The following is a 23,507-nucleotide window of genomic DNA, read 5'->3' on the forward strand; positions in this document are numbered from 1 at the left end:
TTTCTACAGTGGCTGTACTAAACTTATGTTTCCACCAACAGTGCACAAGAGTTCCTTTTTCTCCACATCCTTACCAACACTTGTTTTTTCTTGTCTTTTTGATATTAGCCATTCTGACTGGTGTGAGGTAATATCTCGTGGCAGGTTTGATTTGTATTTCCCTGATGACTACTGATACTGAACATCTTTTTATGTGTCTATCTACCATCTGTATGGTTTCTTTGGAAAAATGTCTCTTCAGGTCCTCTGCCCATTTTTTAATGCATTTTAATAAATCTAGTGGGACCAGTCATTTGTCACTACACTTCCTGTTCCCCCCCCACCGATTTTTCATTGCTATTCTTATTTATTCCTCCATATCTAGTTTAGGACTAATCTCCCCCTTCAATCTCTCACATTAAAAAAAAAAAAAAAAAAACCTATTGCTATTTTTACTGGAATTATGTTAAATGCATAAATTTAGGGGGCAAGATTGAAATGTTTATTTAGGACCCGTTGAAGAACATGGTGTGTCTTTCCATTTGATCAAGTTTTCTTTTGTGTCTTTCAGTAGTGTTTTTAAGTTTTCCTCATTTAGATCTTACACAACCCTTAAGTTTATTCATTATTTTATCTTTTTAGTTGTTATTATAAATGGGGCATTTTCTTCCATTGCTTCTAACTGGTTTTTGTTTGTATGTGTGAAGGCTATTGACTTCATTATATTTATATACCCCATATCAAATTCTTTTATTATTTATAGTAGTTTTTCATTTCAGTTTGTTCTTTTGGCTTTTCCAAGTAAAAAGTCGTATCATCTGCAAATAATTTTATCTCCTTTATAATTTTTATACTCTGAGATTTATTTTTCTATCAAATGCATTGACTAGAACACTAATACAGTCCTAAATAATAGTAATAAATCAAGGGATTTAATCTTAAATAATGTTTTGCTTCTTATATCTGTTAATATGATGGCTTGTATGAATAGATTTCCTAATATCCCTGCATAACTAGAACAAAAGTCTTAATGATAGTGTATTATTTTAATGTGCTTCTGTATTTTATTTAGAATTTTTTTCATACGTGATGTTGGTGTGTGTTGTATATATTCTCTGTCAGCTTTGATACCAATATTATGCTTCATGAAAATAATTTGGAGGCTTCCCTTTTTTATGCTCTGGAACATATGCTTAGTGGCATTCCTCTGTGAAAAGTTAGGGCTTGGAACTTTTTGTATGGAGTACTGTGTAACACCATTCTTCTCTTTCTGCCCATTCACCTACCCCATGAAAGCTGGAAGGTACTCTCTCTCTTCTGGAACTCATTTCCTGGAAAATTATCTATTTTTTTCTGAATTTTCAAATGTAATTACATGAGAGTGGAGCAAAGTAGTCTCTCATGATTACTTAAAATATCCTTAATTTTGTTAGTGGTTTCCTTTTTCTTAGGTGTTATGTTAATGCTTTTCAACCTTACTTTGATTAAGATTGACTAGTAAGTTTATTTATCCCCCACCCAAAAATCAGCTTTTGATTCATTTATTAGTCTCTTCAATTTATATACTTTTGTCTTCATTAACTCTTTTGTTGAGTTTTGTTATTTACTTTCGTTCAGCTTTGATATTCTTTTTCTAAATTTATGACGTGGCTGCTTAATTTGTTTTTATTCTATTCAATTGATTTAAATATTTAAGGCTGTGAATTTTCTGAACAGTGGAAAGTGTCTGGATTCTGATATGTAGTACTTTTATGATTCTCTGGCAAGTCTGCAGTTTGAGTTTCATTTTTCTTTAATATAATATTTTTTTAAGAACAGAATTAGGTATCATTTTCAGGAAGTCCAGGTCAAACAGTGGTCTCACATATGAAAACCTGTGATTAAGACTTTACTTAATTATCCTCCAGAAGTTTGTTTTTTTTTTTTAACAAGCTTTTCTCTCACTGCACTGTAAAAATGTGAATTTGAGAAGATTAAATTCATCCACTAAGGAGGGACATAATTAGTATAAAAGATGATAATTTATTAGCTCAAATGTCTTTATTCTTGGAATCTGATTTTATTTCATTCTGAAAGTTTTCTGTGATATTGGATCTTCCCTGAAACATAAAGAGCTATGGAAACATATAAATCTTGTCATTTCCTTAGAGCTGCTAAAGACTTTAATACTAGTAATCATTACTGACAACTGAATTCAAATAAAAGGATAACTGATCAAGATTTGGGGTATTCTTCTTGCTGTGGAAATTATTTGATGTTCTGGACTTTACTCATATAGGAATATATATAATCTAGGTGAAGATCATAGTGACCAGTTTAATAGCTTCTTATATAGTAAAGTTTTTTCTTCAATAGATAAGAAATTCCACATGGTCTCTGTGTTACTTTTTGTCCTGATTAAAATGACACACCATTTTAGGGACAGAGTGGTAGAGTGTGGGAGAGGAGGGAAAAGAGGGAGAACTTACTCTAAACCTATAAGAATACATTCAAATATGGATTCTTACGAAATTCTTATTTGTTTTATAGAGAATACAAGCTAGCATTCTAAAAGCATTTAACAACCCAACTACTAAAACTGCTGATGATGATACTAGAAAAAAAGTCAAAGGTATGTTGATTCATTCACTGTTAAAACTTTCTCCTAGAAGAAAATTGTACGTTTCTTTTCAGGGGAAAAAGAACTGAGCATTATGTGAACTAATTCTGTAAAGTAGTGGCCTTAAAAGGAGAGTGTATTTACTCCAGTGGCTGCCAAGATAGTCTACTGGGTCATAGAAAGAAAATGTTAGAATGCATCCATGTGAACTTTTAAAACTAGTATCAAATATACAGACTGACACTGATAACCCTAATATGAAGTATCCTAAGGGAGACTTGAAAGGTTGTGGAAAGCAGCAGCCTCGCTGGGAGTTCTGTTTCATCATATTGTGTCATTTTGCAGTTGACCTATGCTTGGATAAGTGGATTTATGGATATTACACAGTTTTAACTAGTCAGAATGCTTAAGTGTTCCAAAGATTGGTTGGAGAGAGTACTAAATCAAATACATGTCTACTTTACTTCTAGTGTCGACTCTTCATCAGCCAAAGTATGAGGCAAAACCAGTGATTATTTAATCAAAGCTGATTATTTATAATTATCAGTATTTAAGTGTGGGCTTATAATGATGTGAGTGATTTACCTTGTCCTAACTGTATATTTTGTCTTCAGATATTAACTGATGCTGGTACAAAGTCATCATTTTTAAATGTTTAAAATATTATTTGCATTTTATTTATTTTCTTTTCTAACTTCTATTTATTTGTGGTATTATATATACACACTACATGTCTATAATTCGTAAACAAATATACACATTGTGATTGTACATGCCCAAACTATATGCAGTGAAAGGTTCAAGATTTTTTTTTTTAATTAAAGTATAGTTGACACACAATGTTACATTAGTTTCATGTGAAGGGTTCAAGATGTTTTCAAATGTGGATTCTCAAGTATGCTTTGGGGTTTTTTGTTTGTTTGTTTTGAGATAGTGCCATCTAGTGTATGTTTAGAATAACTGCCCAGTTTTTCTTTCCTTCCAGTTTTGTGTAATCTTTTCTATTTTCAATCCCTTGTACAATTTTCTTAATGAAACATCTTAGTTTACGTAACTTCTAAATAGTTATCATTATATTAAAAGATGTTTATTGATATGTCTATAAGTTGGCTGTGACATTCAATACTTCAAATAATGTTTTGAAATGACTTTAAATGTTGTTTGTATAAAATTTGAAGTTAGAGATCCAAAAAGGATAGAAGTTTGAAAGAGGAGTGAGGTTTGTTAATATATATTTTTTGTCATAATTTACTGTGGAAGGTTTTAAACATCTATTGAAATGGAGAGAATAGTATGATAGAACCTCGTGTACTCCTCACCCCTCTTAAACTACATTGAATTCATGGTGTATTATGTTTTATCTATGTTCTCCTAACTCCTGATTATTTTGAAGCAAATCACAGGCATGATTTTCTTTGATTTATAAATATTTCCCAAACACAATAATTTTACCATTTTATACTGAACGCACACGTGTGTGTGTGTGTGTGTGTGTGTGTATGTAATGTTACTAATTGCCCAAATTAATTCTTTACATTCTACTATGTTTACTTGTCTTTTACTACTCTGTTGTTTCCATAGTTATGGTCCAGGCATCTGTAGCCCTAAAAGCATAATCTTTTTCATCCTTCTGTCTACCTCTACGTTAGGTACAGAGGCTTTAAAGGGTTTAATGGGAGCAGTTGAGGTATGATATGAACAGTGGTTATTGGTCTACCTATTTTGCCTCAAGTTTAAGAACTGTTCATTATTTCTTGGAGACTACTGTAGTTGATAATCAAATTTTCTCTACAGAATTGTAAAGGAGAAAGACATTATAACATCATACGATAAAATGTATTAAATGTATTGGACATCTGTCTTACTCAGATTTCCTTTGAATCAACAGAGAAAAAGCATGTTACATTGTTAGGTTGATGGTTGACATATTTTTTGCATTAAAAAGTATTATTTTTACAGCGTATGGAAGAGAAGGTGTGAAAATGAACTTCATAGATCGGATCTTTATTGGTGAATTAACTAGCACAGTCATGTGTGAAGAATGTGCAAATGTAGGTGCTTTGGAATTCACTTCAACATGGAATAGATTACAATCATCATTTTTGTTGTTTTCTTTCACATATAATCATCAGCATTTATTTTTATTAGTGACAGATGACTACGTAATAGATTTTAAAAGTCATTAGATATCCTTCACTCCCAGAGGAAAAACATAATTTATAATTTTTAAAGTGTTTTTTCCTCTCAACAAACCCGTGACGTTCTTTTAGCCTACTTTAGTGTGCTGCAATGTGTTAGGTACTTGTTTGGATTGAAATGAAAGAGAAACTTCTGGGAAGGGAATAACTATGTCATATAACTATGCATTGCCCTAAAATATGATTCTAATAACTTAGGGTGATCTACCACATTTTATTTAAAGTTTACATTTATATAACTTGTTGAAGTTTTGTTTAAAGTAGACTCATCTTTGAATGTAATGATAATTTTTATTTTGAATGCCATCTGTACTTTAACAACAACTTAAAACACATAAACATTTTTATAGGTTTTCAATTATTTGGTAAGGAATATTTCTGAAAATGTATGGCTTAGAGTATGATAGGTGTAAACTTCTGTTAGATTTTAATCATAAAATGGAGAGTCTTTATGTCCATTTTCCTGTCCCAGATTATCGAGTACCTTTCTTTTCTCTCTAGTCTTATAAAATCAGGATTATATGTTACATCTCCTTCTAGCCTGTCGTGTTGAAGCACAGCATTTATCAACGTGATATTACTTAAATTTCTAGTATTTTCAACATAGAAGTTGATTTCTGTCTCACAAGCTAGAGAGAATCTTTTTAAACAGAGCTCACCTAAGAAGCTACAAAACACAGTCAAGCGCTCTGGGTTGTTTTTTTTGTTTTGTTTTTGTTTTAATATTTCTATTTGATTTATGTTGTGGCACAATTTCACCAAAAATATGTTTATGTCTTTAGTTGATCAGTTTTATTAAACACAGTTAATTTAGAAGTTACTTTGAATATTATAAGTTAGTCGTATTGGCAATATTATAAATTCAACTGGGTTGCATTTATTGAGGCTTTGGGATATTTTGTTTTGATTAACAATATGTGCTGCTCTACCCAATTAAAATCACTGTTTGTTCCAGGGATGTTTTTAAACTTGAAATTCTAAGTTGCCTGGGAAGTTTGATTTCTTTAAGACTTTACAAAACTACATTGTCTATATTAGAATTCTAACTGAATTTCTCAATATGTTTTCTTTTTAAGATCTCCTCTGTGAACGATCCCTTTATTGATATTTCACTTCCTATAATAGAAGAAAGGGTAAGAAGAAAAAAACTTAATAATGAGTCTTTTGTGAAGAGCATTTATTCATTCATTTACTTAGACATTTGTTGAGCATGTTATCACATTATCTGAGAATCATTTTTTTATCTATGATAATGGAGTTCATAGAGTGTATTTGATACTGGGGTTTGTGTATATATGCATAAATTATGATATAGTTCTTAACTCTCAGGGATTTCAAAGCATTATGTTTTACAGTTTGAGAATTAATGTTAAGGAAATTATCTAATTTCACATGAGTTAGAAATTCAAAAAAGTAGGTGATATCCAGAATTTATTTCCTAAATAAGTTTTGTGTTATGTACATGGCATCTATATAGGTTTCAAAACCGGTACTTTTGGGAAGAATGAGTAAATATAGAAGTTCGCAGGCGACAGATAATGATCAGTACAGTGACACTGTTACTATAGAAAATACTTCTGAACCCAGAGCCACCAAGAACCAGTCTTCATCTAAAGATAAGGTAAGATTATATGCATTTGTGAGACATCTGTTTTAAAAAAACTTTTTAATAAGAAAAGTTTCAAAAATATACAAAAGTAGAGAGGTAGTGTTATAAACTCCCATGTACCTATTTCTCAGATTCACAGGTATCAGATCATGGCTAATCATATTTTATCTGTAGCTATCCCACATTCTCCCCCTCCCCATCTCATATTATTTTGAAATAATTCTGATATAAAAGATGAATACTACTTTTAAAGACATAACCACAGTGCATCATCATACCTAAAAATATTAGTAACTTTTTAATAGTGCCAACATCCAGTCATTATTTAAATTTCTGTAGTTGTCTCATAAATACCTTTTTTGTTTTTGCTTTCTAAGGTGTGCTTGAATTTAGGATCTAAAAAAGATCTATAGATTGCAGTTGATTGCCATCTCTTAATTGCATGTCTCTTAGGTCTCGTTTAATCTACAGATTTCCCCCTCCCTTCTCCCCTACTTTGCAATGTATTTGTTGAAGAAATTGGGTCATTTTTTTTTCCCCAGTAATTTCTCACATTCCCACATTCAATAGTAATTTATCTTGCTATTGCATTTCCATGGTGTTAAGAGATTTCTTTGTTCCCTTTATTTCCTCTCTAAGGCAGTTCAATCTAAAGGCCTAATTAGGCTCGGTTTTATTATTTGATTTTTGGCAAGAAAACATTTATTTAAAATTTTATTTATTTATTTTTTGAGGGTTGGGGAGGGACAGAGGGAAAGAGAGGGGGAGAGAGAGAATCTTAAGCAGGCTCCACACCCAGTGTGGAGCCCAACATGGGGCTCGATCTCCCAACCCTGAGATCATGATCTGAGCGTAAATCAAGATTTGGATGCTCGGGTGCCTGGGTGGCTCAGTCGTTAAGCGTCTGCCTTCGCCTCAGGTCATGATCCCAGGGTCCTGGAATTGAGCCCTGCATTGGGCTCCCTGCTCAGTGGGAAGCCTGCTTGTGTACCCTCTCTCACTGTCTCTCTGTCAAATAAATAAAATCTTAAAACAAAAAGAAGAGTTGGATGCTCAACCGACTGAGACACCCAGGCGCCCCTTGGCAAGAAACCTTTTAACTGGCGGTGTATACTTCCACCAAAGAGATGCATGTAATATTTGATGTCTAATCTTTGATGTTACCAGTCACTGATGACCATTGTCTAGACCCATTATTTCACTAGGGACATAGCTGGTTGTTGAATTGTCCCATAAAAATTTAAAGAAATCAATCTAAATTTGCACTTCCATTTTTTCAAAAAACTTTTTTTTATGTGATATGATTTGTACTAACTTAGCAAATTGATATATTATCAGAATTAGCTTTTTCTGTTACAATGCTCTTGAAGTGGCAGGACTCCAGAGAGTATATACAAAGGTTTATAATTAAAAAGCCTCCCTCAGCTCTGTTCTACAAAGACCTGCTTCTTTCTCCACAGATAAGTAACCGCTATTGTGAGTTTCTTGTATAAAGATTAATTTTAAATTAGAACTATTTGTTATTCTGTCTTCTATTGATTGCAGTTTAGGTAGATTTAGGAAATGGATTTCAGAGGGTCTAGGAAAAGTATTTATTTAATAATTGTGGAACGTGTAAATAAGACTTGCATTTATTTTCAGTAAGGTCACAAGATTCTTTTCTCTGAAAACACAGAATCAACTAGTTCATGGCAGAAAATGTGTAAGAAAATTGTCATCTGGAGAAGACAGAGCAGTCGTCATATGCCAGAAAAATGAGCACCTTGAGATGAACGGGGATTCCTCAGCATTTGCAAGCATCACGAATACCGAGTCGGCTCTGACTGAAAGCCCCACCGATGGCAGTGAGAAAGAGGCCAGCCGTTCCGAAAGTAGCGCTGATGCAGACAGCGAGGCTTCAGAATCCGAAAGTGCTTCTGAGCAGGCTATGTTGTTGAGGTCTAGCCGTGAATGCTGTGTGCACCCGCATGCCCCCTCTCCCCAGCCGCCAGCAGCTGGACCACCCACCAGGGAGCCTGGCACTGGTGACAAGGGAGTGGCTGAAGCTATTTCCGAACTTCATCTGAGCAGCCCTGTAACTGGAGATAGAGATTTTGATAGAGAAAATAAGCCACCAAGTGTTCCAAATAGTTTATGTTCTTCAGAGGAGAAACATATGCTGTCTCCTCGCCCCCAAAATGCTTTTCAGACCCTTTCTCAGAGCTATGTAACTACTTCTAAAGAATGCTCACTTCAGTCCTGTCTCTACCAGTTTACATCTATGGAACTACTAATGGGGAATAACAAGCTTCTGTGTGAGAATTGTGCTGAAAAGAAGCAGAGGTACCAAAAGGAAACCGGTTCCCCAGGTAAACATTTAGGTTTTTGTTTTTCTTAGTATTCATAGGGTATTTGATAGTCAATGACTAGTGGGTTATAGATTCTAAATAGAGGAACCTGAGAACCTTGTCCCTACACGTAAGCTGCTTGGAAGCAGGAATTATCTTTTTCATCGTTGTACCTCAGCACTGAAGACGGTGACTGGACTTCTAAATCGATTTTTGATGAAGTAAATTGAACAGGAAGTACCCATCTCTGCCTTGAAAAATGCAAATCCACAGAATCTTGTTTCGGGGTACTAGCTGTCTGAAATCTTTCCAGAAGAAATTTCCCTGGTACATCTGTAGCCTTGATATGAAGAGAATACTCCGATTCTTAGCGACTAGTTGTTTCAAAATGCAGGCTTTATAATTATTCAGTTGTGGTGAGGCCCATAGATCAGGAGATGGTTGCCGCTGAAAAGATAGTTTGTTACATACACTTCTGAAGAGGAGGGAGGACACTAAGCCATGCCATGCAGGGCCACATGGGGAAGGACCAGGGTTGGTCAGGAGGCAGAAGGAGTGAGGAGAAGACATGGACAAGAGCCTTTATTGTAGTTTCCAGGGAAGGAATTAGAATCAACAAGGTTTAGGATTGACTAGTTTTGAATAATTTCAGTGGACTCTGGGGCATGGGGGGCTGTCTCTAGTTGTATAGTACCTGGCCCTAGTGTGATGAGGGCAGGTGGATAGTGGCCTAGTGTATCAGAGCCCAATAAAGGAGGTGGTTGAGTATGGGCTTTGGATTGGTTGGTTTGCATATGAGAGGCACACTTACATTGTTTATTATATCTAGGAATTTGCTAGTTGTGACTGAAGCCTTCCCTATAATGTCAGCAAGGCCCTAGGTATCAAAGTATCAGAATAAAGACATGTTTAATACACTAGTAATTAAAGAAATGTCTAGATGGGAGAAGGAAGAAATACCACCTTACATTAATCTAAGTTAAATATGCTGTTGGCCATATTCAAATCCCATCCCAACTACTTTCTGACGACCTCTTACTGAAATGCCCTGTGGTGATCTCCTTTCACTACAGTGAGTAATGACCCATTTTTTTCAACTACAGGTCTGTTTCTGGTGGTCTTTGGAGGGCATTGACATAAGTCGCTATAGTCCATCTGCTTCCCAGCTCCCAAAATTTTGTTGCAAGTTTCACCTCCCCTATTCTTTGTCCTTGTAAGTGTGTGCTTTTTAAAAAAATCCCTTTCATTTCAGTGGAGTTTTGGAAAGTAGTATAGAGGCACCCTTGTCACCAGAGTCTAATTTCTTTTTTAACATTTTCAAAAATATGGTATGATGCTTCTTTATAAATGTTAACTCTGTTATGTGGTATATAATGTATAAAATGGAATTTTACAAAAAATTATTATATTTTATGCAGAAAAGAAAGCAGAAGTTTATACTAATGCCAGGAAGCAATTGCTCATTTCTGCTGTTCCAGCTATCCTAATTCTCCATCTTAAAAGATTCCATCAGGTAAAAGTCCCTTTAGTAGCACTGTAGTAATTTTGTCATATGTTTTGCAGAACCCTACATCTTGTAAAATGCTGTCAAAGGATTAGACAGTAACTTGTTTAATTTAAAAATTTGTCATAAAGGATTTACTGCTTTTTTTAATCCATAATAGCTTACAAGACTTCTAAATAAAATGGTTTAATTCATGATACTGTATTTGGTGATTTAGGTGGTAGGAACCTAAGGGGTGTGTGTGTGTGTGTGTGTGTGTGTGTGTGTGTGTGTGTGCACGCATGTGTATGGGAGAGAGAGAATGAAAAATAAAGTTTATTAAGAATCCTTAGAAGCAGGGAAATAGCAAAGTGCACATAGCTTTCTGAGCTCTCAGGATCCCAGTGATAGGGGTAAGTGGGCTGGGCATGGTTGGCTTGGACTAAATGCAAAAAGGGCTACAAAATGCAAATGTAGGGACTCTATAATGAGAGGGAACCTAAATGTTTTTAATGTGTCAGGTTTTCCTCTATGCTTAGTTTTAATCCAATGCCTTGTCTGGTTTTTTGTTTTATGTGGGGTTTTTTTGTTTTTTTGTTTTGTTTTGTTTTTGCATTTGATGTAATGATTTTAAAGTTTCTCTGAAAGAGTAAATAAGTGAAATACTAAAACATTTTGGAAAAAGTTAGAATGGGTGATTTTTTTGACACCAGTTTAAAAATAAAACTGTATAATTAAAACGGTATGGTCAAGATTGTCAATAAATAAAACATGAGTATTATTTAAAGCTCTTGTTATGATAAAGGAATAATCTCAAATCAGTTGGGAAAGCGGTAGATTATTTTGTTTTTAAGTTTATTTATTTTTAAGTAATCCCCACACCCAATGTGGGCTCAAACTCATGACTCCAAGATCAACTCCAAGATCAAGAGTCGCTTGCTCCTCCAGCTGAGCCAGCCAGACACCCCAGGGGTAGATTATTTGATAAAGGATTTAGGAAAAAGAGCTGAAATAAAAAATGTAAAGCTTCCCTCTATACCATGTATCAATACTATTTTCAGATAAATATTTTAACTGTATGAAACAAATCTTCAAAAGACTAGAAGAAAACTTAAATGAATATTAACCTGACCTCTGGGAGGAAGATTTTTTTTTTTTTTTTTTGGTGGGCAGCAAAGCAAGGTTTATTGAGTGATAGCAAAGTGATAGTACAAAACTCCCAAGGAGGGAGGGGACCTGAGGGTGTTGCCTAGGGGAAGATTTTCTAAGTATAAAACCCATGAAAGAAATCTCAAGGAAAAGATTAGGAGTTTTGATTATATATCTGCAACATTTCAGGTGGGCCGTAGGTAGGCAGGAAGAGATTTTTCTCTATACAGCTCCATCCATATCCACAGAAAAATTAGACTAAGTTCTTGATTTTTTTTTTTTTTTTTAAGATTTTATTTATCTATCTGACAGAGAGAGACAGCGAGAGAGGGAACACAAGCAGGGGGGCTGGGAGAGGGAGAAGCAGGCTTCCCACTGAGCAGGGAGCCCAATGCAGGGCTTGATCCCAGGACCCTGGGACCATGACCTGAGCTGAAGGCAGACGCCCAATGGCTGAGCCACCCAGGTGCCCCTAAATTCTTGATTTGTGATAGCCAAGAATGTAGAAACTCAGTGGAAGTGAAATGGCTGTGGACAGCAGAAGCAGATGTCTTGTGTCTCATTACATGAGAATGCCTAGTGAAGGGTGTATATGTGCAGTTACTCTGAGCAAGACAGGGTCATGTCAGATCTGAGAAGCTGATTTCATGATGTACCACAGTTATTTTATATTTGGTACTGCATCTCAATTTAGGAACTTACAGAAAGAATGCATGCCCTTAAAAGGAAATACTTACAGACTAATCAGTAGTCTCAAACTTACATGTCAGTTTTGGACTATTCGTTATTCATGTTTTTATAGCTATTAAAAAAACTAACTTCTAGGATTCCTCTTTTGGTTTTATTAACAATGACGTAGATGAATTGTTTGTTGCATTAAAAATTATTTTTTGGTCTTTTTAAGGCTGGCTTGAGTCTTCGAAAAGTAAACAGACATGTAGATTTTCCACTTATACTTGATTTAGCACCATTCTGTTCTGCTACTTGTAAGGTATAGTATGTTATTAAGATGTTTAATTGACTTGTAAATAATATGCTTAAAAGTATTAGGTCATTCATTCATTCATTCACCTTCTCTGAAAGGGAATTTTATAGTTGGTGAAGTTAAATCCGTAACGTGGAACATTTAACACACTGAATATGACTTTTGTCCTTTGGGAGACAGAATAAGGGACAGTTGAAAAGCTGTGTGAACCATTAGCATGGTGGTCAGGAAAATCAATGCTGCTTGTCAGTGCTACTAGAAACAGATAGTTGGGGAGAGAAGTAAGCAGATTTTGTGCCCTCTCCTGTTCCTTGTGAATGACGTGCTTAATCAACAATAGTTTTAGCAGTTGTGGAGTTCATTCTCTTTTGTGAGTCAATATACTAGTGCATTGTTTTTCATGCTATATCATGTACACTACTGAAAATAGTGTACTTGTTAGCTGAGTAGGATACTGTAAAATTGATAATACTTTAATAATTAGATATAGAAGCAGACTGGTTTATAATTGCTTGTATTTATATGTGAGAACTGTGTAGGTGAATTCAATGACTTTGTCTTCCTTGAGGGAACCACACATGTTATGGGTAACATATTGTTCTGTTCATGATTATTGGTTAGCAGTCTAGGTTTTGTGGTATGTAATGGAATGCTTATTGAACTTAATATTTTCCATACATTGATGAATCAAAACAAAAATAGCTTAAAAGCAACTATTTGGTGAGTCCAATTTATCTGCTGTAGAATACCAGCACTGTCTATCAAAATTATTAACACTCTATTCATAGAATTTGATAATGTGGTAAACAAAATGAAATTTAACAAGCTTTGTATTAAATTTATAAAAACACATTTTTAAAAGGTACTTTTTATGGAGAATTTCCAACATACACAGAAGTAGACAGAATAGTACAGTGAACCTATATAGCACACATCCCCCAGCTCTAAAACCTTAGGTACAGGGCCAGTCCTGCCATATCCACATGCTTACCTACTACTTCCCACATTATTTTGAAGGAAATATCAAGCATTATTTCATAAATATTTTTCTGTGTATCTATAAAAGATAAGAATCACTTCCTCCCCCCTTTTAAGAACATAACCACAATACCACTTTCACACTAAAAAAAAAAAAAATCGGTACTAATTCCTTCATATCATCTAATGTATATATTTCCAGTTGTCTCACAAATGAAATTTTAAAAATGAATTAGTATCCAAGTAAGGGCTACACATTATGATTGGATAATGTCTTTTAGTCTCTTTTAATGTATAGTTCCCCTCTCCCATCCCTTTCCCTTTCTCTCCCTTGCAATTTATTTTTTTAAGAAACTGAGTCATCTTTCTGGTAGTTTCCGTGTAGATTTTGATGGTTCTTACCCTGTCTTCTTTATTTCCTCTGAATAGATAATTGGCTCTTAAGAGGCTTGAACAGATACAGGTTTGATGCTCTTTTGTTCCCCTGCTAAGGCTATCTCATCGGGCGTGTTTTGTTTTGTTTTTTTATTAGGTGGCACATAATGCCACTTATCTTTCTTTCTGTGATATTAGCAAGCAGTGATGCTCAAATGCTAGATCCAGAAGTTCATTAAGAATTACAGAATGGTGATATTTTAAATCTGTCATTCCTTCTTCATTGATTAGCTGGAGCAGTTCCCTTTTTTTTTTTTTTTTTTTAAGATTTTATTTATTTATTTGAGAGAGACAGAGCACACAAGCAGGGGCAGTGGCAGGCAGAGAGAGAGGGAGAAGCAGGCTCCCCGCCGAGCAGGGAGCCCGATGTGGGACCCAATCCCAGGACCCCAGGATCATGACCCGAGCCGAAGGCAGACACTTAACCAACTGAGCCACCCAGGCGCCCCAACTGGAGCACTTCTATACAGAGAGAAATTCCTTTATCTATTTAGTTATCTTATAATATAGTTTTTATAGAAAAGGCTAGATAAATGTTTGATTCTTACCTACCCCTACCCCTTCCAAACCAGTTCAGAATAATGAATTAATTCAGTGGCATCCTTAAACTATGATCAATTAATTTATCATTATTAATTTATGGATTGAAACACATTAAATATGTTTCAGCTTACTACACTTTTCTTTTTATTCGTGGTCTAATATATTAATGGAATATAAATGGGTCCATAGTTGGCTACTGAAAGCCACTTCAAGCAGGCTTCTGGGTTCTTTTGACATGACCTTAGTGGAATGATTATGCTGCCAACTGGAATATATTATTCACGTGTTTAATTTTTATATTTTCATTTTAGGGATTACTTTTTAAATTTAAATTTAAATGTTTAAAATTTTACTAAATACATAAAATATTTATATAGTTCCAAAATCAAATGTATCAAATGTATAAAACAAGATAAATTCAAATAAGTATAGCTTTTCTTCTCCATGTCCATTCCACTTATTTCTTTCCTCCCTTTATATATAAGCCATTTAAAAATTGTTTATTCTTCTGTAATTTTTAAAAATATAAGCACATAGATATGCATATATGCATCTTCACTCTTAAATAATCACATCTTAACAATATGTATCCTTTTTTCTACCTTACTCTTAATATTATATCCTGGAGATTATTTCATAGCCGTATTTTGAGATAGTCTGCACTCTATTTTTCAAGCAAAAAACACTCAATGCATCATAATTTATTCAACCAGTCCCCAATTTAATAGGGACCGATTTTTTTGGGTTTATTCCATTTTCTTTTTAGTCAAAGTATAGTTGACATACAATATTATATTATTTTCAGGTATACAGCATAGTGATTCAACATTTATATACCTTACAAAGTGATCATGATATATCTAGCTACCATCTGTCACCATACAAAATTGTTACGGTGTTATTACCTATATCCCATGTACTGTATATTATATCCCCATGTCTCCAGTTTTTTGATATTACAAATATTCCTGCAGTTAAGAGCCAAAATAATAACTAATAGTATGTCTTTTTACATTTTGCAAATGTACCTGTAAGATAGAATCCTACAAATAGGATTGATAAATCCAAGAGTAATACCTGTGTAATTCAGCTAGGTAACATGAAATACCTCTGCATAGGATTGTACCCCTTTGTGTTCCCACAGGCAATGTGTGTGAATACTCTTTTCCCCACAGCCCAGCCAACAGAAAATGTTGTCAGGCTTTTGCATTTTGCCAGGCTAATACATGTGGAAACACATTTCAGTGTTGTTTTAACAATGCATTTTTTCTTAGTTTAAGCAGGACATATATTTGACTTAATTTTCCCTATTATAATATTTCACTAATTACTAATTCCAGTTTTTTCTTTGTCTAAAAGAATGTAAGTGTGGGAGATAAAGTTCTCTATGGTCTCTATGGCGTAGTGGAACATAGTGGCTCAATGAGGGGAGGTCACTACACGGCTTATGTGAAAGTGAGAACACCCTCCAGGAAATTATTGGAGCATATCACTGGAAAGACATATGTACCTGGTATGGCATCCTGAGTTTTTGTTATTCCTAAAAACAAATAATGTATTCTTCCTTTTCTGGAAGAGGTAAGCTGTTTCATGGATATTGCAAGTGGATTCACTTTGTTAAAGTTAAGTGAGAAATACTTTTAAGAGTACTTAGATAATCTTAAAGAACCTTAAATATCATAAGACTGTACCCTTCTAGATGATGTGAAGTGACACACTGTTTTTCAGGGTGCTAAGTCATTGTGTATTGAGGTGGAGTGGCATTTTACTTAACAACACCAAAAGATTTTGAAGACCTATCAGGTCCTCAGAATAGAGTTGGGGTTGAAAATTTGCAGACTCTGCCTATGGATCAACAAGCTGACTTTGTTTTTTTTCTTTCTATTTCAGGGAAAATGATTCTTTTCCTTGAGCAAATAAATATTTACAAGTCTATCTAATATTTCACTAGATACTTAAAGTGAAGTGATGCCAATATTGCTTTGAAAGAGTTAGTTGATTTTGGAAGATGTTTAACACAAGAAGAAACACACCAATAAGATCTAGCATTAGATAAATATAGTTTGTGATGAATGTGTTGTTATTTATAATGTAGAATAAGAACATACTTATTGTAAAATTATACTTCTTTTTGTCTTGTTAGGTTTGAAAGAACCTGACAGTGAATCAACAGGCCAGTGGGTCCGTGTTAGTGACACTTACGTGCAGGTGGTTCCAGAAGCAAGAGCACTTAGTGCACAAGCGTACCTTCTTTTTTATGAAAGAATATTATAATTGTCTGTTAATAATTAGTGATAATGATGATTTAGATCGCTTTTGTTTAAATGCTGCAACAATAACCATAATATGTAATGTGCCTTTGTAATCTTTTCTCTTCTGTAGTAATAGCATGTCCCTCAAATGCCCCTGAAGGTTTTTACCATTTTGGTGAATCCTTTTAAAGTAAATTAAATTTACTCAATGCTTTCAAATTTATATTCTTAAAATAAATGTAAACACAAGTTTTTAAGGAATATTTGTCCTAGAAAAAAAACAGAATTTGCAGCAGTAGAGGAAACCCCCCCTTATAATGTGGCTTATTACCATGAGCATTCAGAAATGATACTGGCTAATGAAATTGTTAAAACAGTGTTTACCAAATGTGAGTCGCATACCACCTTTCTGATTTCATATATACATAATCCTGTGCCATTGTTTAATTATTTTTAACCTTAGTTTTCAGCCTTACATTTTTAAACGTAGCCTTGTTTTGAGCATATTCCACATTTTATGTACTAGTTATATTATTTCTAATAAACATTAAAATAAATATATAACTATTAGAGGGAAATTGTTCATCCATGTAGCACTCCACTTAAAATCATCTCAGGGCTGTCCAGTGGTGTACGTATACCACTGTGTGAGAAACATTGGTATAACATACACTTACACAGTGACCTCATCATATTTTGTGTGATTCAACCATATAAGAAGATACCACTGTAGCTTCAGTAATAGGGTTCTACAAATAATTTATTGATTAGCTTATTGCTTTGAGGTTTTGAGAACTAGAACAATATTGAAATCTATCATTAACATTATTTGCAGCCTATTCATGATGGCGTTGAGGATAATTTGCATGTAATCAGCCAGGGTCAAAATATAATTATTGAAAATTGTAAAATGCAGAATTGGTAAATAGAAGTTGTTAATCCATATGGGACCATTGGATACTTTTAAATATAAATTACCAAATTATATTTGTAAGCGACAGAGAATTATATTCTTATTATACTAGACAGGGAAATATAATTTTCTAGTTCTGTAGGTCAGTAAACCTTAATCATGGTTTTGGGGTTTGAGATCACTTTTCTTTGTCATCAACAAGCATCATTAATAAGTTCAAGTGGGTTTAGCTTGTATTTTAATGAGGTGTAAAGTTGGCATTTCAGATTTTAAATAAATAATAGCAAAAATATGGTAGTTTACAGCTCCCCCTCCAGAATACAAATTATTAAGCTGTCAAAACCTGGCATGAAAATATTACTATTACTTAGGCTTAAAATTTAAAAAAATAATGGGTACTTGGGCCTGACATTACTGAATCAAAACACATACGTGCATGGTTCAAGCATCCTAATCATTAGTGCCAACACGTCATACTACGGGCAGCTACTGGCTAAGTGCCTAGTCCCAGTTCATTTTCCTCTTGGGAAGGAAGGATAAGAATAGGGCCTGTAGATACCGTGTGGAAATATTTAACCAAGCCTCTGACCCCTCTTAACATTTAAGGTTGTATGACATTGTCAAGTTTACCAGTGCTGCCTTTTGATCTGTAGATGAGAGGAATTGTGATTATCAGTGTTAAAGATGGTAATAATATTTAAAACTCAGAGCTTAAAAATGTCATTGCACAAATTCTATTTTTAAGGTATTGAAATTTGAAATAATAGTGTTTTCTTGATTTTAATGTGAAATGATGGAGAAATATACCTTTATAAATTAATCTGCAAACTCAGGTTGTGTCCTATAAAAAGTAGTTTAAACTGTTTAAACGGTGTTTTATGTTTATTTGTAATCCATTAACGTTGAAGTTTTCAGTACCAGAGCAGTGAATTTTTTTTTTTTGGAGAGTATTAGTTAAATCTCTTTATTCATGTTAGCCATATTGGTAATGACAATTACCAGCCTTTCCCCAAATGTAAATATTAAGTCACCTCATTTTTCTCCTAAAAAAGATACCATTATGAGGCACGTATTTTTCATTGGGTGGTCACTTGCTTCTTGTTTCATTGACAGATGAACAAGAAAAACAAGAAAAAGAGAAAGAAGGAAAGAAAGGGAAAGGAAGGAAAAAAACAAGAGCATTCTTTTCTGTTGCCCCTTGGCTTTATCCCTTACACAGCTAAAGTGAGAGATGGTGAGATAGGTGAGGGCAGGAATCAAGGGAAGTGCCTAGACCTCTTTTCATTAATGGGATGCCAGGAAATGCGCCAGTGCTGTATTTACCAAAGAGGAGACCTTTTGAGCTTTATTTTGAGTGGCAGTTAGGACTGATTTTTCATTGAGTGATACATTGTAGCTTTAGAACATTACCTCTGTACTCAAGTACTACACTAGTTTTTATGCTTAACATTTATTCAGTAAGTATATATTTTTTGAACACCTGTTATGGGTCAGGCACTGTGCTGACACTCTTTTAACATGTTTTAAAATGGAGAGGCCTATATATGTTTTAGACATTATTCCAGAAGTAACATACAAAGAGATACTTTATTTTCATTTCATGGTAAAAGAGCAAAGTCTGAAATCTATTTTTTTTTTTTTTGGCCTACAGTTTATGAATATTTTTCAGGGTCTGCTGGTAATGGAATAAATTTGATTTTGATACCTAAGAATTTCCTAAAGATAGACTTGTAATTAGGGAGTATGTTAAGTTACACATGGGCCTACACTTAATTTTTTGTTTTTATTCTGAACATTTTGAAAGCACATTTGCAGGGGTACTAAATTGTGAAGCTGCTATAATAACAATAGTTTCTAGATGACCTCAGGAAACTATATAAATAAGTGAGAAATGTTTACAGATTCTCGAAACAACTACGATAGCGCTTGGCCAAATGAGTTTAAGAAGTAGAACAGAAGTTTCACTAGCTATTTAGAAACTGGTTTACAGGGTAGGTCTAACCCCAGTTTCCTCTGGTTTTTCCTATTTAAAATGATAAAATTGTGATTATGTGTCAATTATGAGAATATTTTTGTCATAACCAAATATATATCTGTATTTAAGATTTTGTTATTTAGTGTTTTTATTTTATTTTTTTTAAAGATTTTATTTATTTATTTGACAGAGAGAGACACAGCGAGAGAGGGAACACAAGCAGGGGGAGTGGGAGAGGGAGAAGCAGGCTTCCCGCCGAGCAGGGAGCCCGATGCGGGGCTCGATCCCAGGACCCTGGGATCATGACCTGAGCTGAAGGCAGACGCTTAACGACTGAGCCACCCAGGTGCCTCTGTTACTTAGTGTTTTTAAAACAGATGTGAAAACCGCCTTTTTGGTGGCAAGGCGAGTGGTAGTTGGTGTCAGTTCTAAGAGTAGTTGATTCCTGTTTTCTTATTTTAAATGCTCCAACAGAGCTATTTTACTATATGTGATAGCTCTTAGCTCGCATGTGTGATGATTTTAGTGATTTTATACAATAGCTGAATAAAATTTTCTGAAGATTAAGCTGTTAAATGTATCATTCACCCAATTTTTGTAGTACAAAATAACACTCTGCCTTTTCCTAAATTCATATTCATAATTTGTCTGCATGTTACCTGATCAAATAAGCCTAAATCAAATACATTATGTGCAATAAAATTGAGGCTTTATATATTATCCAGTGCATTAAGAAAGATGATTTTTAGATATTTAAAATGTTTTGGTTCATGTAGAAATCATCAATTTAAATCTGTTTAAAAGATGACTATATTTTTAATTTTGAGTAGTGCTGGTTATATAGCATTTCTACTGTTTTATCTTTTTTTTTGCAGTGTTTTTAGAAAACAGCTATGTAACTTATTGAGCATAATTTTGATGTTACTGTATAAAAATGCATAATAAATATTTTTCTTTGTTTCACAGTTGGTCCTGGAGTTTTTGCAATGCACATTACTGATAATATTTTATTTATCAACACTGCATTTGCTTACCTAGGTATATTCCAAATATCCTTCTCATTTTAGAAATTCATTATTTCAGAACAAAATATCTTATTATAGGTCACTTTCACTCAAATTTCAGTATCTTACCAAGGGTGAATCTTCATCCTTTCAGATGTTTCTCAAAATATTTGGATTATTTAGACAGGATAATTTATTAGGAAATATTTTGTCTACCTGTTTGGATTTAAGCTCTTTTGGGTCATGAAGTTCTTTGAGATTATGATGAAAGTTACAGACCATCTTTCATTTGTTCAGTAATTTAATAAGTATTTATCGAAGCTGTGAGTTGGGGGAAGAGGAGGGTTTTAATTCTGGGGCCCTCTCTTCACTCTTGCTAATGACACTGTAGAGTTTGGGAAGGGACATCTTGACAGTTATATAGTCTCAGAAAAATATATAACCCAGATTTTTGTATGTAATTTCAGAGGTTCATGGACCCCCCCAAGCCAATTTCATACATTTTTAAAGTTGCACTAAAGCAGAAATACCCAAAATGTTTGCATTACAGTATGTTTTAGGACAGCCTAGTTTTTGCTGCAGTAACAAATAACTCCACATCCCATTGGTTTAACACAACAAAAGTTTATTTCTTCCTCACCCAAAGTCCCCTCGTGAATCAGGGCAATCTGCATAGCCAACTATTTTCCAATTGATGATTTTATAATCCAGGCTTTTATATTGTGCTTCTATCATTTTAACACCAGGTCTCCCCACTGTAGCAGGGGAAGAGAGCACTAGTCTTGCACCAGCAATTAAATTCATCTTGGATGTGTCACTCACAACCCATTGGCCAGAAGTAGTCACATGGCCCTGCCTAATTGCAAAGAGGGATGGGTAGGATGAGTAAGAATAAAACAGAATAAGAATAAGTCTCCCATGGGCTGTCTTGTTTCATCAGCATAATCTTTCCAGAGTTCATCCATGTGGTAGCATGTATCAGAATTTCATTCCTTTTTAAGTCTAAATCTATTGTGTATATACCACAGCTTTAAATAATTTTATTTTTAAATGTTAAGATGGATGTTATATGGAATTGACACTGTAAAGATCCATATCTTGAATGGTAGGAATACTTCTTAATTCTGTATCGTGCGCATCTCATTTAACTTTTTTTTTTCCCATTTAAACTTGAGGCTAACTTGATTCCACAATAATGCAAAGTACTAACTTGAACATACCCTCCCTTTCAATTTTCTACTTCAAACACTGCAAACAGGGAAAGTTAATAAAAATTTAATTTACAAAATCCGCTAATCTGTTAGTCATAAACAGCAGATTGCTGAGACTGGCAAGATGGTGGCTGCTTCAGCACTTTCTCATCAAGGTGCAGAATGACCAGACTGTAGCAGATAACGTACATGATCACTGTTCAAACAGACACTTTAATACAAAAACATTCTGAGAAAGTTTGGTGTTGAAGTACATGTGTGTGTGATGTTTCCTTCAGATCCTAACGTTACAGGGAAATCCTAGATGATAGTGGTCAGGGAAAGGGAAATGGGACTATAAAACTCATTTCCTGGGGCTCCTGGGTGGCTCAGTCAGTTAAGCGTCTGCCTTCGGCTCAGGTCATGATCCCAGAGTCCTGGGGTGAAGTTCCGCATGGAGCTCGCTGCTCAGAGGAGAGCCTGTTCCTCCCTCTCCCTCTCCTGCTCCCCCTGCTTATGCTCTCTCTCTGTCAAATAAATAAAATCTTTAAAAAAATTAAAACATTTCTTGATTTGGCAGTGACCACTGAGAATGTCTTAAGTTGGCACAAGGAACAAAACATGAGTTATTTAATATCTCTATTTGGCAGTGGGTTTCCAAAATGATTGGCCTATATTGGTTGTTCAAAATATTCACTCATTTGACAAATGGAAAAATTCTTGTATGATAAGTAGTATGCTGACTGGTTGGAGAACAGAGATGGGGCGGGGATAACAGTACCAGAAAATTGCTTCAACTCTACTAGGGAAATGGCAAACAATTACAATATGATTGTAGGAGATAGGAACATGTGAAAGTTTCAGTAGGGGAATCAGATTTCACAGAGCACTTTCTCTGATTAGAATGTTTCTCAGAGGGGTACCTGGGTGGCTCAGTCAGTGAAGTGTCTGACTCTGGCTCAGGTCATGATTTTGGGGTCCACGGATCAGCCCCTAGTCGTGCTCTGTGGAGAGTTGGCTTGAGATTCTCTCTGCCCCTCCCCCCATGGACACACACGCTCTCTCCCAAATAAATAATCTTTTTAAAAAAGTAATTTCTCAGAGAAACAAATTGGAAAATCAGGCCCTGTGCAAAAAAATCTGGAAAATAAAATCACAGACCAAAATCAGAGATAACCACTGATAAATTGTGATATGTCTTATTTTTTTTTCCACAAGTGATTTTAAAAATCTATTAGACTGTTGTGTGTCTTTTTGTGCTACGTGGAAATTAGGGAAAAGGGCTAAAAGAATGGAAATTTTGCATCCTGTAGTTAATATTCATGCACTCACATCATGGTGTTGCCAGGTGTAATTTGTAAGCGTTTCTCCCAAGATAAAATTTTATTTCTAAGGCCACTTGGATTTGAGGACCAGCACATCTTTAGCTTTTGAGGACTTTCTTCTAATGCTCATCCAGGAGTATCAAGGTTTCAAGTGTTTTATTAAGGAAGACTGAATTTCATGCAAATGGCATCTATAGTCTCACATCTATATTTATCTTCTTTATCCATCTAGAAGCACTTAACTTGGGGCGCCTGGGTGGCTCAGTCGTTAAGCATCTGCCTTCAGCTCAGGTCATGATCCCAGGGTCCTGGGATTGAGCCCCACATCGGGCTACCTGCTCAGCCCGGAGCCTGCCTCTCCCGCTCCCCCTGCTTGTGTTCCCTCTCTAGCTGTGTCTGTCAAATAAATAAAATCTTTAAAATATATATATAAATAAAAAAATAAATAGAAGCACTTAACTTTATTTCTACTGTATTTTGCCTTTTTTTTTTTTTTTGCACAATTCCCAGTGAAATAACTTGGTTCACTCTTCAGTCACGCAAAAGTTTCATGTTACTCTCTA

At 34.6% G+C, this 23,507-nt stretch overlaps 1 protein-coding gene across 5 annotated transcripts in view; it reads left to right on the forward strand.

The window, feature by feature from the left end:
- Window positions 1–20,388, forward strand: part of USP45 (ubiquitin specific peptidase 45) — a 74,017-nt gene extending 53,629 nt beyond the window's left edge. For 2 of the 5 annotated variants that reach the window (XM_036116732.2, XM_078054950.1), the window contains exons 10-18: window positions 2,509–2,590; window positions 4,538–4,629; window positions 5,853–5,909; window positions 6,254–6,397; window positions 8,061–8,733; window positions 10,131–10,225; window positions 12,249–12,335; window positions 15,645–15,798; window positions 16,429–20,388. In XM_036116732.2, the coding sequence (XP_035972625.1) occupies window positions 2,509–2,590; window positions 4,538–4,629; window positions 5,853–5,909; window positions 6,254–6,397; window positions 8,061–8,733; window positions 10,131–10,225; window positions 12,249–12,335; window positions 15,645–15,798; window positions 16,429–16,559 (1,515 nt within the window). In that variant the 3' untranslated portion in view covers window positions 16,560–20,388. Of the gene's footprint in view, window positions 1–2,508; window positions 2,591–4,537; window positions 4,630–5,852; window positions 5,910–6,253; window positions 6,398–8,060; window positions 8,734–10,130; window positions 10,226–12,248; window positions 12,336–15,644; window positions 15,799–16,428 lie in introns of those variants that run through there. The other 3 variants (XM_078054951.1, XM_078054952.1, XM_036116737.2) reach the window with 3 other exon arrangements.
- The last annotated feature ends 3,119 nt before the right edge of the window (window positions 20,389–23,507 follow it).

Source organism: Halichoerus grypus, chromosome 9 (genome assembly GCF_964656455.1).
Source record: "Halichoerus grypus chromosome 9, mHalGry1.hap1.1, whole genome shotgun sequence".
NCBI classification, from domain to species: Eukaryota; Metazoa; Chordata; class Mammalia; order Carnivora; family Phocidae; genus Halichoerus; species Halichoerus grypus.